This window comes from Melitaea cinxia, chromosome 25, assembly GCF_905220565.1.
Source record: "Melitaea cinxia chromosome 25, ilMelCinx1.1, whole genome shotgun sequence".
Classification (NCBI taxonomy): Eukaryota; Metazoa; Arthropoda; class Insecta; order Lepidoptera; family Nymphalidae; genus Melitaea; species Melitaea cinxia.
Window position 1 is genome coordinate 4,849,422 of NC_059418.1, and position 19,375 is coordinate 4,868,796.

The 19,375-nt window shown below is 37.2% G+C and overlaps 1 protein-coding gene across 1 annotated transcript in view; it reads right to left on the reverse strand.

The window, feature by feature from the left end:
• Positions 1-65: 65 nt before the first annotated feature.
• Positions 66-19,375, reverse strand: part of LOC123665915 (intersectin-1) — a 34,933-nt gene continuing 15,623 nt past the window's right edge. The window contains exons 13-27 of the mRNA XM_045600141.1: positions 18,906-19,017; positions 17,883-17,957; positions 17,219-17,414; positions 16,548-16,631; positions 15,872-15,978; positions 12,403-12,466; positions 11,991-12,089; positions 9,650-9,712; positions 8,806-8,938; positions 7,792-8,005; positions 7,155-7,324; positions 6,473-6,608; positions 3,499-3,588; positions 2,515-2,623; positions 66-960 (exon numbers count right to left, since the gene is read on the reverse strand). Coding sequence (XP_045456097.1) covers positions 899-960; positions 2,515-2,623; positions 3,499-3,588; positions 6,473-6,608; positions 7,155-7,324; positions 7,792-8,005; positions 8,806-8,938; positions 9,650-9,712; positions 11,991-12,089; positions 12,403-12,466; positions 15,872-15,978; positions 16,548-16,631; positions 17,219-17,414; positions 17,883-17,957; positions 18,906-19,017 — 1,714 coding nt within the window. The 3' untranslated portion in view covers positions 66-898. The remainder of the gene's footprint in view (positions 961-2,514; positions 2,624-3,498; positions 3,589-6,472; positions 6,609-7,154; positions 7,325-7,791; positions 8,006-8,805; positions 8,939-9,649; positions 9,713-11,990; positions 12,090-12,402; positions 12,467-15,871; positions 15,979-16,547; positions 16,632-17,218; positions 17,415-17,882; positions 17,958-18,905; positions 19,018-19,375) is intronic.

Here is a 19,375-nt window from a genome sequence, read left to right on the forward strand (position 1 = left end):
TACTACTCATATTTTTTTCACACTGGGGCCTTATGTGAAAATTAACAACAAAAAAACAACAACAATTTTCGATTAATCAACATTTATTTCTCAATAACTACAGAATACATGATCATAACAAGAAAACGAAGCCAATCTTAAATACGCTATAACAAATATTTACTTGTAGATACGAAATAATAAAATTAATAAATATTCCTTTCACATGTTAATAGAATTTCTACAAAAAAAGAACCTTTAGAAATGTCCTTATTTCATAATGTTGAAGTAATAAAAACAATATTCATTACAAGAAGATTCTGTCAGAATTAACATTGGAATATTATAAATATATTTAAAAAAACTCATCATATGAAAAATAACTAAAAATATTTTTAATGAAGAATAATTTAAAATGATAAAAAATTTATACAAGTCTATATGACTGCCTACATTTTGATTTCTCTACAAACAACTACATTTAAAAAAACATCTAAGATAAATTTTTTACCAAAGCGTATACACAAACAGTGTATTTTTGCAAAAATTATATTTAAATGGTGAAACATGATAATCATATGTATTCAACACGATTTTTTTAACTATAAATTAATATATGTAATGCAGGCATGGCCGTACCCAGCATTTTAATAAGGTGGGGCAAAAAATAAATGTAATTCGCAATACATAGTACAATATTATTATTATTTATTTACTGTAACCTTTCATTTACTTTTAGTGTCTACACTACTACAATAATAGCTTGCGGATGTTTCAGCTAAATCTATTTCAAATTTCCTTATTAAAATCTATATCAATTAGGCTTTGAGTCAGGGTGGGCCAAATGGGCCACCTTGCCCCACCGCGGGTACACCCATGAATGCAGGGTTACAGATACAATTTTTTAATTTGGTTTCCTTTAGTTGACTAATTTGGTGACATAGTTGCTGGGGAACAGTCCTGTCATACCGCGGAGTTCACCTAGAATGAGAAACATTGTAATAATTTTAAATTTCTTTCATACTTCAAAGGTGGCAAACAAGCGTACGGTCGTCGATATGGTAAGTTAATAATAATAATATATTCTTTATTGTACACCAAAATATAAACAAACAGTAGTAATTACAAAAAAAAAAAGATGTACAAAGGCGATCTTATCGCTGAAGAGCGATTTCTTCCAGATAACCTTTGGGCACAGGACATGATATAGTAGTGACGGATAGGATGAATAAAAATAGTGTATGATAGATTCATTGATTCATACAAATACACATATAAGTACAAATATCCATACATAAATAATCAAAATAGTATTAATATACGTGTATAAGGTTACCGTAGCTTATAGATCCTTTCAACACCAGGAACATTGTGTTGTCGACCCTACCCCTGACTCTTAGGAGCTCTGGTCATGTTACTCACCACAGGAACACAGCACTGCTTGAGAGCAGTGGTTTTTATCTGTGATCTTCTTTTTTAGACTTTGTTCTAAAAATACTCCTAAACTGATTCATATAAGGTAGGTTTAAAAGAGGAGAATAGGCTGTGCTATTTTTTATAAACCTTGCGTGATGATGTCGTTCTTATATGCTTGTGTCCTTAAACGTATGGTACGTCAATATTTGCCGAGTAAGCTAGTCTAATATATAAAATTCTCGTGTCGCGGTGTTTGTAGTTAAACTCCTCCGAAACGGCTTGACCGATTCTCATGAAATTTTGTGTGCATATCGGGTAGATCTGAGAATCGAACAACATCTATTTTTCTTCCCACTAAGTTACAAGGGGGTTAAGGGGGTCAGCTAGTAATATATAAGTTGTTCGACTCCTAACTGCGTTCCTTCAAATGGGGAGTTCTGTATGTATTTGTAGCGACATCTATCTCGCGACATATAAAACTAGAGAAAACTGACGTATCCTACATCGCGCTATCAAAGTTATCAGAGTGATTGAGTATATATACAGCCCGACAACAACCGTTAGAGCAGACACCTGACTCAACTCTCGTCTGTTCGGAGGATCCTCCCTATGCGATGGCGGATGGGGAACTCAACACCCTATTCCATCGCATCCCAAATATTATAGATCAAGTTCCACTTAAAAAAAGATTCCTAGCCCTTTTATAAATTTTAACTTATCTTAATATAATAGCTACTCTGCCAACGCACTTTTACATAAGCATCAATGCTATTTTTCTTAGCCATAAAAAAGTCTATACAGTGAAATATGAATATTAACTGCCGCGCATAACCAAAGAACCGGACACGGAAACGAATTCTTTGTCTCATAAAATGTTTTTCATTGTAAATTATAGTCGTGCTTACTCGCTCACGAAAGGTATCATGCGGAAATAGTCTATCAAGCTAGTCTAGGAGCTCGTCTATTAAAACAAAGTCAAATTTAATGAAGGTCTAGGAGTTTTTTTTTCACGTGGAACTTGATCTTACCCACCCACGGAACCTCCTATTTCAAGAAACGCAGTTAAGAGTCGAATGCCCTGTAAATATATGTATATTAAGATATTAGATTGACAACCACCTTGCCACCAAGCGGGGTCCTGCGACCGATCAGTGACGGCTATGATGTCATCCTTCTCGAAGCTAAGCTCATCTGCGTTTTGAGCTGTATAAGAATACAGCGCGATGACCTGGGAACAACAAGAATGAAAAATATTCAGAGCTTAAACAGGACATTTCCTATCTTAATATAGTATGCATAATGTTTATACTCCTATTATAGCTTCAGCCTGTAATATCCCATTACTGGGCACAGGCCTCTTTCCCCATGTAGGAAAAGGATCAGAGCTTAATCCACCACGCTGCTCCAATGCGGGTTGGCGGATATATTCCCTACTATGAGTAACGAGCGCTATCAGGTGTACATGATAACAACCGGGACCGACGGCTTAACGTGCTCTCTGAGGCACGGTGGGGAGACCCACAAGGACTGCACAAACACCCAGACCACGGCAAACAACTGTAAGGCCAATACAAATGTTTGTCATGTGCGGTAATTGAACCCGCAACCGCCAGCGCAACAGGCGGCTGTAACCGTTGCGCCAACGCGGCGTACACTCCTTAAGAATCGATTTTCATATAAGGCCCCGGGCATGAAAAGAGTAAAATCTACTGAACAAATGACCTCGTTACGTTTCTCGTAACGCCATCTATCGAAAATCAAAAGGGTTCCGATAGACTACGACGTTTTATAATAACCCTATTGGGTTCCGATAGATGGCGTTATTTGATTCGCCTATTTACCATTTGATATGGTATTAATCTTTTCCTTAGACTAGTAAGCCTTTTTCGTGCCTATTTAGACAGTCGTAGTCGATCTGAAAGAATAAACTGCAGTCGTGCGTCGGAGCTGACACACACATACAGTTTATTTTTACGCGAAAGCGAGTTTCCATTGATTAGCTATGATTGGTAAAAATCGATCCAGATCCATCCACAATTATATCTCTTTCCTAAAATGTTATAAAAAAATTAATAGATACGATTTGATCTAAGCATAATTTACCTTATCGATGACAGTTTCCGTTGGCACGGTGTCCATCTTGGACATGACCGGAGTAGTTCTGCCCGATGTTCTACCGGACGATTGCAATACCTACGAAATTAAAATATATTTTAAAAAAAGAGATACAACTTGGGGCGTTGGGGAAAAAGCTGGTGAGAAAGCTGGTGAGTCTGCTGGTGGTGGTCGGGCGAGGTAAATGGAAGTTGAGAGATAAGTTAAAGAAGATAGAGCGAAAGAGAAAGAGGGAGTTACGTTTCGTAGCTTTTACTTCAGTCGTGTGGACACACTCGTTTTTTCGTCAACTTACGTTGTATTACCAGTCGATGTAATTGAAGTCGGTTTGTTTTTTCGTTTGCGAGCAAACACAATTAATACTTACTAGCTGACCCGGCGAACTTCGTATCGCCTAACAGTCGATTCTTTAATTTTATTATTTTTTTTTTTAGAATTTTTCTCTCCGTAAGAACCATCCTCGTACTTCAAGGAATATTTTAAAAAAAGAATTAGCGAAATCGGTCCAACCGTTCTCGAGTTTTGCGCTTAGCAACACATTCAGCGACTCATTTTTATATTATAGATTTAACTATGTCACATTATTAAATTCTGAGGCAACACGAAGATCGCCACGCCACATGGTTATTTATACGAAATCTAGTTGGAAGCTTTCGAAATACCACGTACAAACAAATCATTACGAATTAAATAATAATCAATTCAAAGTAAGTAATCTTTTAATTACATATTATTAATACAAAATTTATACAATGTGATACTCGTATTAAACTGACGTCCATACATTTAAAAGCTTTATTAAAAATAATGTAATTAATTACGAAAGAATTATTTTTTATAAAATTACCGTCGCACAGAGGGTGATTTGACCCAAAAACCTGGTCAAAATTCAAAAATTCAAAATTTATAAATATTAGAAAATTTTGCTACATAGTCATAGTAAGGACATAATGAATGATGTACCGTAAACTTTCATTCACTCTTGCTTCGTTAAACATATCAATCAATCGTCATTTTACCGTCTCGTTTAGATCGTCTTTGTTCTATACGGTTTGCTGCGAAAAACAATTGAAATTTATATTTTATTTGAAACAAGATTAAGTGAAACTGAACTTTTTTATACAATGGACCTTTATGCACCAGGTATGTGTAATTAATGTTTATTAGTAACTTGGTATTATATTGCTTAGTATCTTTAGAAACAAGTTTTTTTCTAACTACCTTCAACATATTATTTATTTTATTCAAAGATTAAATACTTAAGTTTTTTAAATATGTTTCCCGAATGGTCCCAGCTCGTATTTTTTTTCTACAATTAACCTAATGAGTTGTGAAGAGAATTAGATAAAATATAGGTGCCACTAAGTGCCACTTTTAGAATGATATTTTTTTAATTAAATTGACTCTTTTACAAAGCAAAGTTTTATTTGCGTTCAGATATTTATTTACCGTATTTTATGGTTGTAGGTTCTTCTGGGTTAGCTGTTTTATCAAGACACGGTATATATATGATGACTAAGAACATAAATGAGAAGAGTTTTAGCGAAAAAATAGATAAGGTACAAGAAATAATAATAAATAAATACAGTTTAAATAGTAAGGAAAAGAAAAAATTTATCATTAAATTTTCAAAGCTAAAGTCGGAAATGAAGTCACGGTGGATAGCTGCAAAAAGAACAGAGGATAAATTTTTAAAATGAATCGAGATTGGCTGCGAGGGACAATATCAATGACGAGAAAAAAAAAATATCAAGTGTTGGTCGTCCCTCTAAGACTTTGAAGACTTATCGGAGCGTAGCAAACGTCGACGAAAAATGTTTAGAATTCCTAATGTGGGTAACACAAAAATAAAAATCTTAGATATTAAAAATAGCACGGTGTCGTCTCCTGTCAAAGATTTTCATTGTAATATGAAACTTTGAATAGTTACGGGTTTCTGTAAAGAGCTCACTATAGACGGCGCCACGGTTCGCTTAAACCGAAAATAAAAATTATCATATCGAAAATTTCGTTCTAGCGGGTACATCGTTCCATAGCTTAATTGGCTAGAGCGCCGACACGGTTAGTCGGAGACGCGGGTTCGAACCCCGCTGGAGCGGTCAATTTTTGATATGATATTCAAAAATGTTTAGAGTCAATTTAATTAAAAAAATATCATTCTAAAAGTGGCACTTAGTGGCACCTATATTTTATCTAATTCTCTTCACAACTCATTAGGTTAATTGTAGAAAAAAAATACGAGCTGGGACCATTCGGGAAACATATTTAAAAAACTTAAGTATTTAATCTTTGAATAAAATAAATAATATGTTGAAGGTAGTTAGAAAAAAACTTGTTTCTAAAGATACTAAGCAATATAATACCAAGTTACTAATAAACATTAATTACACATACCTGGTGCATAAAGGTCCATTGTATAAAAAAGTTCAGTTTCACTTAATCTTGTTTCAAATAAAATATAAATTTCAATTGTTTTTCGCAGCAAACCGTATAGAACAAAGACGATCTAAACGAGACGGTAAAATGACGATTGATTGATATGTTTAACGAAGCAAGAGTGAATGAAAGTTTACGGTACATCATTCATTATGTCCTTATCTATGACTATGTAGCAAAATTTTCTAATATTTATAAATTTTGAATTTTTGAATTTTGACCAGCTTTTTGGGTCAAATCACCCTCTGTGCGTCGTGTGTACGCTAATGTCGTGTCAATGACCACGTAACTTAAGTTTAACAGTTAATTCAGTTATTTTAGGCAATTTTTTTCATGTCTTCTCAACAATTTCTTTTAAATTTGTCGATTTTAAGTTACGTAGCAGTTAGTCAGGAGCAGTACTTACTCCTGCTTCATTACTTTCACCGTATAATTTCAGCTATGCTATGCCTCCGTGTAAGATATGGCCCTAAACGGTAGGATGCCAGTTTAATCTGAATATATATTAGGCTATTTCCACACTGACCTTCACATAGCTAGCCGGGAACCAACCGCTCTGTCTGTTCCTGCCCTTAGCCTGTAACTCTCCCTCCCACCAGCCACTGTCTGCTTTCTTACGTACAATCAGAAGCTGTCCTTTTATCAATGACAGTTGTTCGGAACTGAAAAAAAATAAAATAAAAACTATACTAATATTATTTTTCGAGCAGTGGCGTTTCCAATGGCCATTAGCCACGACGGTAGCCTTTTTTTTACGTGGGGAAAATCCTTCATGGATATGCCAGACTCCTACTGACTAAAAAACCTCCACGTGTGGGCAGTTGTCCGTCTGGGTGGGGCGAGATGGGTCGCGCTAACATTCGCCACCTCGCCCCAGAACTATGACCTAGTTAGCCTAGCTTAGCTTCAATCTTATTATTATTTCATTTATCAAGGAGCGCTATTATAGGCTATATATTATTTAAGTAAGTCTTTTTTTCTCAAATCAACACAGATGAAACCAGAGGGGTAGAGGTAGCTCGTTGGGTAGACGATTTAATGCCAGTGTTTTAGGCATATTGTACACAGACTAGGGGCGAAAATCGAACCCACAATAAATAGGGAAGAAAATGAGGGCACTGCAAACTGCGCCAGGGGCTAAGTCTAAAATAAGCCCTTATACTCTTTTTACTTTTATCAGACTCACTCTTCTAATCAATCTTACTCACCTGGTAGCTGTGTAGTTAGCGAGAGCCTGGGCAACTTCGTGCTTCCTTCTAGAAGTGGCCGAGTCCCTTCCAGAGTCTCGTCTAGCTACGGAGGCAGGTCGAGCTACTTCAGTGATGGAAGCCACTTCTGAGGATATAGGCGTTGATGACTTCTGCTCCTGGAATATATTCTTGTGATTTCAGTTTTTCAAAAAATTGTCGGTTTCAAATATAAATCACATATATGTAGTTTATTATGATTTTTTTTAATAACTCTTTTTAAGGTTGAGGGAGTCATGAATTTAAAATGAGTTATCACTAAATATTGGTGAGTTGATAATGAGTGACAAATAAATTGACATCTATTTTCATATAAGTCAACATTCAGTTGCTACTTAGTTATCGTTTTTTGTGTATTTTTTATGCGTTACCTTATAAGTTTTTACTTGGTGTACCGATTTTGATGATTCTTATTATACTCAAACTGGTACTTGTAAAAGCGTAACTGCGGAGTGTCTTGCCGATTCTTCTCTACATAATCTACATTCCGTATCGGTGGTGGTTATATATTTTTCTTACGATTTTAGTATCACATTTTTTTCAGTTCGCTCGCCCAGCCAAATGTCAAGCCTGCCGTAAGGAACTTCGTTCCAATAACAAATAATGATAGTGTCACTGTTGCACTGACCTCGACGAGAGCGGGCGAGACGGGGGTGGGGGAGGGGGCGGCGGCTGCGGCGGGGGCTGCGGCCGGGGCCGCGGGGGCTGGCTCGGGCTCCAGTGGCGGCTCCCGAGCCTCCGGGATACTGGACATGGGCTCCGCGCTGCTGGTCGTGTCCTTCGTCACGTAGTTCGAAGGGAAGATGCCCGTGCTGGAAACGAGTTTATTTCCCAAACTAATTTACTCTTCATACGACCGACACCAAGATATATGCATTTTAATTTACATATGTAACTAGCTGACCCGGCGAACTTCGTATCGCCTAACACAAACTTTATCGTATGGTATTAAAGTTCAAATTGACTTTTAAGTATTATCACAAATCTTTTGTATGGGAGTATAGAAAAGTGTTGTTTTTAGACTTTTTCAGGAAATTTAATTTTTTTTTTTTTTTTAGAATTTTTCTCTCCGTAAAAACCATCCTCGTACTTCAAGGAATCGGTCCAACCGTTCTCGAGTTTTGCGCTTAGCAACACATTCAGCGACTCATTTTTATATTATAGATAGCTTAGACGCGTTGGCGCAACGGTCACCGCCATGGATACCTGTTGCGCTGGCGGTTGCGGGTTCGATCCCCGCGCATGACAAACATTTGTATTGGCCATACAGGTGTTTGCCGTGGTCTGGGTGTTTGTGCAGTCCTTGTGGGTCTACCCACCGTGCCTCGGAGAGCACGTTAAGCCGTCAGTCCCGGTTGTTATCATGTACACCTGATAGCGATCGTTACTCATAGTAGGGAATATATCCGCCAACCCGCATTGGAGCAGCGTGGTGGATTAAGCTCTGATCCTTCTCCTACACGGGGAAAGAGGCCTATGCCCAGCAGTGGGATATTACAGGGTGAAGCGTAAAATAGCTTTGTATATATTTGTAATCGACATACATAACGACTTTAATAAGCCGTGACTTTTCCATCGGTCGAGTTACTGTCATAAAACCCCTCACTCTCACCGTGTCCCAATCCTGCCAGTCCACCAGTCTCCATCTCTTCTTATCACCTCTATTCTCTCTCCAGCTTCAAAGATTAGGTCACCTGGCTCCGTAGACGCGTATGGATACGCGGCTATGTAGAAATCTCCTCCCTCTGTGAGTGGAAACAGATGTTAGAGTCCACTTAAGTAGTTAGTCATAAGGAATCGCTTCGTTTGGGGGTAATATCGAATGTCAAAATTTTTCTTTGTGGGCGATGATGTTACGAACTTTACAAATAGTTTTTATCAACAGTCAGAAGTATTTGGAGACTGAAAAATTAAGAACAACAGAAACGTAAGAACTGGATCCCTTTGGGAGTAAATCTCTTATTTATAGATCTATATAAAAAATCGTCTATGAAATGTATATATAAAGGAATATATTCCTTTGAGTTTGTATATTTGTATTGTACCTTTTTTTATAGCAGTAGTAATATGTATTGTTTTATAAAGAGATTTTTGACACTTCATAATAGTCACATATAAAAGAAATATTTAATTTTATGCATAGGATTTGGTAAATAAATTTTAAATGTTGTTTTATAAGACATTAGTTGACTACTTAAAATTGGAATCGGAAAATTATACATTATTTATATATATATGGACATCGCTTTCAATTGGCTAAAATGTAATTAATTAGCTTTTATTTAATTGTTACTTGCTTTGGCATTTAAGACCTTGACATTATACTTTTCTTATTGTATATACTATTAAGTGTACAATTCGTCTACTTTTACGATTAATAGTGAATGTTAAGCTCCCTTTTGGGTACAAAAAACTAAAAGTAATATTTTTACAAGTGTGAAATGTTAAATGCTTACCAACGGTGGGCATCGCTCCTCCCAAATCATTGGTTATTTCTGCTTCTGGAACCTCAGCGATACCTGAATACAGATATATTATCAAAATTGAGGTTACGATATGCAAGGTCCAAGAAAAATAACATAACGATAAAGTTATAATAACAGGGAAAGAAAAGTGATTAGGTTTTTGGAGTTTACTCTTTAAGAAACAATATAAGGCCCGTGTGAATAAAAAAAATATATGGGGAGTGAAATTGTGTAAAACAACGTAACATCAATGACGCTGATGCATAATAGCGAAACCGTGACGGCTGTTCTTGATTTAATTAATAAGATGTAAGACAAATATTTTAACGTATATATTTCCAAATTTGTACAGTAATTTTGTTAACAAAAACTAAATATTTAAATTGTAACGATTAAGGAAAGATCAACGAATTTATATTAAAAAGTGAACGTCGTGAACGTCGTGAACTACGTCGCTGCTTGGGCGCGCCTTCCGCTGCTACTTCACACCGATGCCTTGGTTTATTCATTTTGTCAAGAGATGGCGCAATTCGTAACACGGCTGAGAGTTATCGTTCATAAGGAGTTAACTCCAGTCGCAAATGGGAGTTGACACACACACTTTTATGCTGGGTGATCGTTTAAACATTATGTTGAGCGTGATTCATTTATCATCAGGATAATTATCGACAGAATTCAATTGAATTAGGACACAGCAGGCAATGTCTAGCTGAAAATCTGGAGCAGCATCTCTGAGGAAGTACCTCAATCTTACAGAAGACCAGCTAAATAGCACTGTTCTTGAGTAGTGTTGAGTTCTTGTGATTAGAATAGTCCTGGGGGGTACTGTGGTGACCACGGGGGGAGGGGGGGGGGGCTTTCAGGCAGACATAGATTACGAGCAGCTTACCATCAGTAGTACCACTTGTTTGCCATCCTAGTTGTATAGAGAGAAAAAAAAGAATCAGAAGTTTTATGTAATAAAATGCCTATAAATTGACTAGCTCGTTGGCGCAGTGTGCAGTGTAACTTCTGGTAAGGAGGCAGAGCGTTCGATTCCCGCACCGAGTTCCGGTTTTATACATGTACGATATAACAGATACGCCGCGTTGGCGCAACGGTTACAGCCGTGGATTGTGCCTGTTGCGCTGGCGGTTGCGGGTTCGATCCCCGCACATGACAAACATTTGTATTGGCCATCGAGGTGTTTGCCATGGTCTGGGTGTTTGTGCAGTCTTTGTGGGTCTCCACACCTTGCCTCGGAGAGCACAATAAGTCGTCGGGCCCGGTTGTTATCATATACACCTGATAGCCATCGTTACTTATAGTAGGGAATATATCCGCCAACCCGCATTGGAGCAGCGTGGTGGATTAAGCTCTGATCCTTCTCCTGCATGGGGAAAGAGGCCATACCCAGTAGGATATTACAGGCTGAAGCGATATAACAGATACATTTTTCATTTGAGTCGATCTAGAGGTGTGTCATTGTGGATGGCAAATTGGTGACCATCTTGACCGAAGCATAGTTGACAAGATGGCGTCTGATAACGGGACGAGCGTTTCACATGATAGACTAATGCTTTTTTTCGTCAAATGGAACAGTGTCCAACAAGATACCTGATATGTATCACTTGTCCGACAAGAACAGTTATTTTAGCTTCAGCTACCTAGCTAGGAGAAGTAGAGATCATACTTAGAAATTACTTTCAAACTACACCTAGAGACTAGTTGTTCCTTTTTTGTTACTTGGAGTTTGTAGGGTAGATATAAATGAATACTTGTAGCAAAAGTACTTATCAAATTGTGACGGTACCATAATATAATTTCTTTAGTATTAAATTTTTATTTCATTGTAATAGCTTAAGTATGGAAATATGTTTTGTAAATATTATTATTATTAAAAAAATATTATTATTATTATTATTATTTTCGTCTTCCTATTTGCAACAGAACGTCAAGTGAAAACACATATCTTGAAATTTAAATAGCTTTATTTTAAAGAAAACTCATAAAAAATTGTCTTTTTAGACGTTTCTCATTTAACTCGGTATTTGTGTCAGTATGTTTGTATGTTTGTAACGGTGGAATCTTGCAACTCAATTTTAAAGCATATATCTTTACCGGACTGAGCTGAAATTTTGTATACACGCTAAGTTCATTTATATGTAATATTTGTATAAATTTAAACAAAAAAAAAATATATAAATACATTTATCAATGTCAGTCAACTGTTACCTACAACACAAGCATTAAGATTCTTACCTTAGGAACAGACGACTGTGTGTGTGTATGTGTGTGTTAAAGATATTTATTTATCTATCTTTTAAGTGTGTTATTGATTATTATATTTTACCTTCAAGCTGTGTCTTCGACTCTAGAGGCTCAATGGCGTCATAGCTTTGCACTGCGTTGATGTCCTCCACGTACGACTCAGGGAACCAGCCGGATTGACCTGAAAATTATTGGAAAACATTATGAAATTACATATTCTTCAAATTCTTAATTCTATTTAAATAATACGTTTAAAAATTTGAGGGAATTGTTTTTTCTCCTAATATAGAAAGAGGCCTCCGCCAGCAGTGGGGGCGTAACGGGACAATGAGACATCTTTTTCGTGCATGCAGCCGTAGTTCAGCGATTTATTAGACTGTCACGTTAAAAAGCATAATTTAATTTCTTAGCCCCGCCCTAACTAATATAAACTTTAGAATTTTTGATAGCCTCTCTTTCTTGTATGAATGTAAAATCAAATAATAGGCTCATACCTCTAGCGGTACCCCATCTCCAACCCGGTTCAGCGTCCCCTCTGGGCGCAGTCGCTTCACTTACCTGTTACAAATAAAATCATTTAATTTTACAAAAAAAAAAGAATTGTGTGGTTTTATGACTACGATGCAAGTGAAACTTTAGTGAAGAGAAACATTAACATTAATACACAGATCAAAACACACAAATACCGCGGAACATTTGCGTGAATAAGTGGGAACATATCGGCGCCGTCATATTGGCTTTGGCTGCTCTGTCATGCGCCTTTCGCTTTATCCCTACTCCGCGGCCAGCTGTAACACGACACGGTGCGACATGCGATAGATGAACGAAAAATTTTGCGACGATAATATAATAAAAGTTTCTCTTTATAACTGTGCGTGTTTACTCTGAAATAGTAGTTTATGTAACTGTCATATAATGAAGGGTATTAAAACACGAGTGTGAGTTTATGAAACGAGCGCAGCGAGTTTCATAATAGTAACGAGTGTTTTAATACCCGTGTTATATGCAGTTGCATACACTACTTTATCTTCACTAATGCAATTAATCAAACAACAAGAGTAAAAGCTGACAATAGTTTATTTATAATAATTGTTCAAATTTTGGATGGTACAATTTTGAAAGTTAATGTTAATTATTGATCCAGCAGCTGTAGCGGTCGCGGGGCAAGCAGTAGAGCTCGTAGACGGAGTCGGAATAAGTTATTATATTCTTTTTCATATAATTTTCTAGATTTTTCTGGCAAAAGATTGTGAGTTAATTTTGTTGCCAATTCTAGAATATCCGGAGGCGTACAAATATCATCGTCGCTATCCATTTTTAACTTTTAATTTATTAAATTAAATTCACGCGTACGTGTATTGTCACAGTGATTTTGCTGCCATTAAAATCTAACCAATGAGAGCGCAGCTGCGCGCATGCGCGCGATGTTATAATGAGATTTTACGATATCGATGTGGATATTATACCATCATGTAAAATTGCTTAGATTGAGTGTTTTGTTGTCTGCGCTATAACAGTAGTAATTATAAGTCAAGTATTGGAAACATAAGTAGAATGTTACAACATTAGTGTAGATAAAAATCATTATTTGTTCGCTACTCTATTTACCGAAATATATATATATACAAGGTGTACACGACCATACGACAATAAATGAAAACACAGGTCGTATTGGTATATAGAAATATCATAAAACTATCAGAAAATATTTTGAACCGTTTTTGAAAAAATGAAATTTTCGAACAAACTTAATATCGCAAATTAATAAAATACATAGTACGCCATTTGTAATTTAGATTCACTGACCTCTGACTAAAGGCGGGCGGGCAGGTAGCCTCTCGCCGCTGTAACACAATACATCGCAATACTTTGACACTATTATTATTCAATTATTTGTTTTTGATTGTCAGAATAATTAACACATACAAAATACATTAAAAGATATTAAATTTTAAAATTCTCAATATGTCCACCATGAACTCGAACACACGAAATGTATCTACGTAAAATATTATTTCTCACTTTTGATAACAGGTCACCATTAACTGCCATACTTTTTAATTTATCAAAAGATCGTATTATACGATTTTTTAAGTCGTCCACATCAGTTACATCCGTGGCGTAAACATCATTTTTAACGTAACCCCATAAAAAAAATCGAGTGGTGTGAGGTCTGGTGACCTCGGTGGCCACCTCGTGGGGCCATAACGGCCGATCCATCGCTCTCCAAACATCTCGGTTAAACGTGCTCTCGCAGAAGTCACCGAGTGTGCAGGTGCACCATCCAATTGGTACCACGTCTGTCGATATACATCGAGAGAAAGCTCTTCCATGTACTCTGAAACTGTTTCATTGAGTAATAATAAAAATTTCTCCGCATTTAAATTACCATCAATAAAAATGGGCCCAATTATTGTATTTCTGTGTATACCAGCCCACACATTGATGGCAAATCTGTACTGATGCGAGCTGTCTCTTGTCAGTTGCGGATTTTCAGTGCTCCAGTGCCTTAAGTTGTGACGGTTCCATAAACCGTTCTTGGTAAAAGTACTTTCATCCGTCCACATTACGTTGAAGAGGAAGTCGGGGATTTCTTCATTTTTTCGTAACATTGAGTTACAGAATTCTTCTCTGGTAGACATATCTCTTGTTAACAATGCCTGTACTTTTTTGTATTTAAAAGGCTTACGTTTGTCGAGTTTCAAAATTTTGTGCACACTTGAGTGGGGCACACGAAAATGGCGAGCTACTCTACGTAAGCTCGTAGTTGGATTTAAAGTAAAATGATTTAGAATCCGTTCATCCAAGTTCACTCTGACTTGCGGAGGAGCACAATCTGAGTGTGGGATTAAGGGTTGATTCTCCCGAAGCCTCTGGATAGCTTTGACAATAGTTCGACCATTTGTTGGACAAACACGGGTATGCCCATACCTCTCTTGATATGTACGAATCGCTAAAGCAGCGTTTGTGTCACATTCTCCATAAATTAATATCATATCGGTGTACTCTGAAGCCGTATAATTATAGCGAGGCATTTTTATTAAAAATATTACTATTTGCACACAAAATAAGCGTCTAATTTCGCACAGTTTACCTAATAAATATCCTAAACAATGTGTCTTCACTTAATCTCACTTAATTCAAGCGTCTAATATCTCACAGTAACAAAAAAATATACTTGAGTACTTATAAACAATGGCGTCACTAGATCGAATGTTGCGCGAGCGCTGAGGTATCAAATAGCTTAACACGTCACAGGCTAACGGCAGTCGGCGACACACTGACCTACTTACGATTACGAATTACGATGTGCGAAATACGAAAGAAATCGGTCGAAATATTTCAGAAAGAAAGCGCAAATCAATTATTACCTCTCCACATATTAATTCTAGTGTCTTATGAACAACGGTATAAGGTTTATTTTGCGTTAAATTGTAGCACGATTAGTGAAATTACATTATTTACAACATTTATTTAAATTGTTTTAAATACGTAACTTGTGTCGGCCATGATGACAGCTTAATAACAGATATGGGGTGATGTTTTAGTTATAAAAAAAGAAAAGTGTTTTGTGACTAAACTATGAGATATTAGTTAATTTAATTTTTGCAGGCTAATTGAGAATGTTACTAGCTATACTCAGTATTAATTATTGTCGTATTGTCACGACCACCTTGTATATATATATATATATATATATATATATATATATGTGTATGTAGGAATGAGGTCTTCAATAATTAATTCGTTTGCACAAATGAATTATCGAAAGAGTCTAGGTTAAGCTACTAGTAGGATACAACAAGTGCACCGTGGTAAGCCAGAGCCAAGATTGCATTAACCATGGTTGCACCGGTCGTTTTATACACGTCAGAATGACTCGAGTAATAGAATGAGGGTAGGTGAGTATCGATGATACGACAGCATAGGTGCCGACATATATATGTTATGAATTTAACTCACCAAGTCCCCAGGTTGTAAGCTTAGTTCATCCGCAGTCCTAGCGGTAAACTCATACACACATCGCCATTTTGGAGCACTTCCAGTGGAAGCTGGTACCGCCTCCACAGCTGGGGAACAAATAAGAAATTAATAGCTTAAGCTTAATATTTGGTGCTGGATTACAATAACATTATGTATTTTTAACCGACTTCCAAAAAAAGGAAGAGGTTCTCAATTCGACTGTATTTTTCTTTTTTTTTTATGTATGTTACTTCAGAACTTTTGACAGGGTGGACCAATTTCGACAAAAAAAATTTTAATCGAGAGGTGGTGTGGGTCATTTGGTCCCATTTAAATTTATTTGAGGTCTAACTACTTTTCGAGTTATATCTAATAATGCGTTCTTTCTTGACTATTTTTTCGTCAACCTACGTTGTATTATACCGCATAACTTTTCACTGGGTGTACCGATTTTGATAATTTTTAATTTTATCAAAAGCTGATGTTTATCATGTGGTTCCATTTAAATTTGATCGAAATCTGATGACGACTTTTTGAGTAATCTTTGATAACGCGGATTTGCTTGACAATTTTTTCCTCTACCTACGACGTATTACTTGTCGGTATAATTGAAGTCAGTTTTTCTCGTTTGCGAGCAAACACAATTATTCGAAGCTGATCGTGATCGAGTCCCTACCAGAGGCAGCGGGCGCGTCTCCCCACGCGTCCTCACTGGCCACCGGCTCTCCCCAAGCTTCGGTCGAAGTTCCCCAGTCGGCGTCTAAAATAGGGGAGATGGGGGTGAATCAGACAAGGCTATAGTATTCAGTCCACATTACACGCTAGATAGGCGAAGATTAATTAATTTATTTAAAAATTTAACTGAGGTAGGGCACAGCAGGAATTTTCTGCTCAAGATATGGAGCGGCCCGCCTGGGGTCGACCTTACAGAAGATCACAGCTAAATAATAATGTTTTCAAGCAGTATTGTGTTCCTGTTGGTGAGTAAGGTGACCAGAGCTCCTGGGGGGATTGGGGATTGGGTCGGCAACGCGCTTGCGATGCTTCTGGTGTTGCAGGCGTCTATAAGCTACGGTAATCGCTTACCATCAGGTGAGCCGTACTCTTGTTTGCCGACCTAGTGACATAAAAAAAAAATATTTTCTCAATTTACGTGACATTTTTCGCTATGCTAGATTGATTAATTCAGTCTGCAATACAAATCAATGTAAGGCAAATTAGCGTAAGACAAATCCACGTAAGTCGGGTCAAAGATATTCATTATTATAAGAATTTACATCAACTTAATTGTACAATATATAAGAAATAAACATTTTGAAATACAAGTCAGTATATCAGGTCACTTACCAGAGCCCCAGGCGGAGTCCGCGGGTGCGGTGTTACGAGTCTGGACGTACTCGTCCCTCTTCATCTCGTACAGTTTCCACACGGTCTCGCACTTCTCGCTCAGCTGGGTCACCGTCTCAGATAGTTCAGCAAGTTGAGACTTGTTGCTCTCCAGGTCTGATTTCTTACTTTCAACGATCGCTTTCGCTGCATCTACCTAAAAAAATAAATAAATAAATTAACCGAATTCAAAATAAGAAGGTTTACATTTTTTTTGTGTCTCATGATTTTTTATTAAGTGTGAGAAAGAAGAAATATTTATTTGGACATCGCACACAATCCACGGACATTTTTACATAAAGAAAAGGTGTTTGTCATGAGAGCTCATTTAAATTCGAGCGAGTTCGAATGAGTAGTTTTTGATTTATCTGTAATGATGCATAATATTTTATTTTTATTATTGCGTTTAATTATTTTTTTTTTTGATTTTGACTCCATTGATGATCTTTTCGTTTTATTACTTCTCAATGTAAATTAAAGACTTTTTTTAGGAAAAAAATTACAATCATTATCGATAAGGCCGTATTTTGTACATTTTACCACAGATTTATTAATTTTACTTTTTTGTTTTTTGTTTTAAATCAAATTAATATTATTAATATACGTTTCGTTTGCCTTTTCTTACCTTATCTTTCAATTGTTTGAGAGTGGCTTCCATGATGTTCAAATTTCCGTCATCGCCTGCGCTATCGGTTTTAACCTGTAAATAATAAAAATAAATAAACGCCTCACTCTCAACGACTTCAATACAATTAACCCGTGTCAGGGATCCGGACATACACAATAGACAAGCACAAACACCCAGACCACGCCAAACATCTGTATGGTCGAAAAAAAATTGTGCTATGTGCGGGGATCGAACCCGCGCCCGCCATCGCAACAACCGCAAGCCAGTGCTGTGACCGTTGCGCTTAGACGTCTTTAAGAAATTAAGTTTAAGCTAGTGAGGGTTTCATCACTGCAAATAAGTTACATCAGGGTTTCATCACTGCAGATAAGTTACATCAATTGTGGATAACGCTATTTGACGAATGGCGGTAGCAAACAGATAAGTTTTTGATGTATTGTTATTTTTTAGCAACAAATTCGACTACATTATGGCATATTTCTTTTCGCAATCAAAAAGATGTCAGCCAGTCAGTCAGTTCAGCCTATTGCAGTCCACTGCTGGACGTAGGCCTCCCCAAGTTTCGCGGAAGTGCAACTGCGTCCCCGTGATTCCGCCCAGGCGTGTCGAAGGAACACCCCAGAGGTTTTAGTCCGTGCGACTCGGACATACCCTCCAGCTCCCCCGGGCTGTAGGCATCCGTTAGGGATTTCTTCTGGGTAAAAAAAAGGCCTCCCCAAGTTCGCTTCAGACATCCCGGTTTTCCACAATCCTTATCCAGCCTTATACCGACAATCTTACGTAGATCGTCGGTCCAACGGGCCGGAGGACGTCCCACACTGCGTTTGCCAAGACGCGGTCTCCACTCCAGGGCCCGTCTGCTCCAACGGCCATCGGTCCGGATTCAAAAAGATTGTATCTTATTAAAATCAAGTACAGGTCCTAATGGCCTTTTCTGCTTTTCGCTGTTAAACTCAATTTGTAACTTATTTGCAGGATAAACTTTCCTGGAACCAGTGAATAAGGCACTTGACCTCTTACCTTGCTATCCAATTCCGCCTTCTCCTTGTTTAGAGCTATTTGTTTAGCGTTTAGTTCTTTAACTTTAGCCTTGAGCTGCTGCATTTCAGCCATACTTGCGTCTCGGTCTGACCTGTACATAAATATTATCTATAATATATATAAACGCGAAAGGTCATTCATCACGAAATCTCCGAAACTATAACACCTACAAACTTGAAATTTGGCAAGTAGGCTCCTTATAGGACGTAGATATCCGCTAAGAACGGATTTTATGAAACTCAACCCCTAAGGGGGTAAAATGGGGGTTGGAAGTTTGTATGAGAGTCCCATGTTTTTGACGTAAGAGACTTGATATTTAAAATGTAAGCTCTATAGATAGATGGTGAAAAGGTGTCCAAATAATGTATCTTTAGAAATCAACCCCTTTTTGGGTTAAAACGGGGGATAGTAGGTCGGCTCACTGATCACGAAATCTCCGAAACTATAAC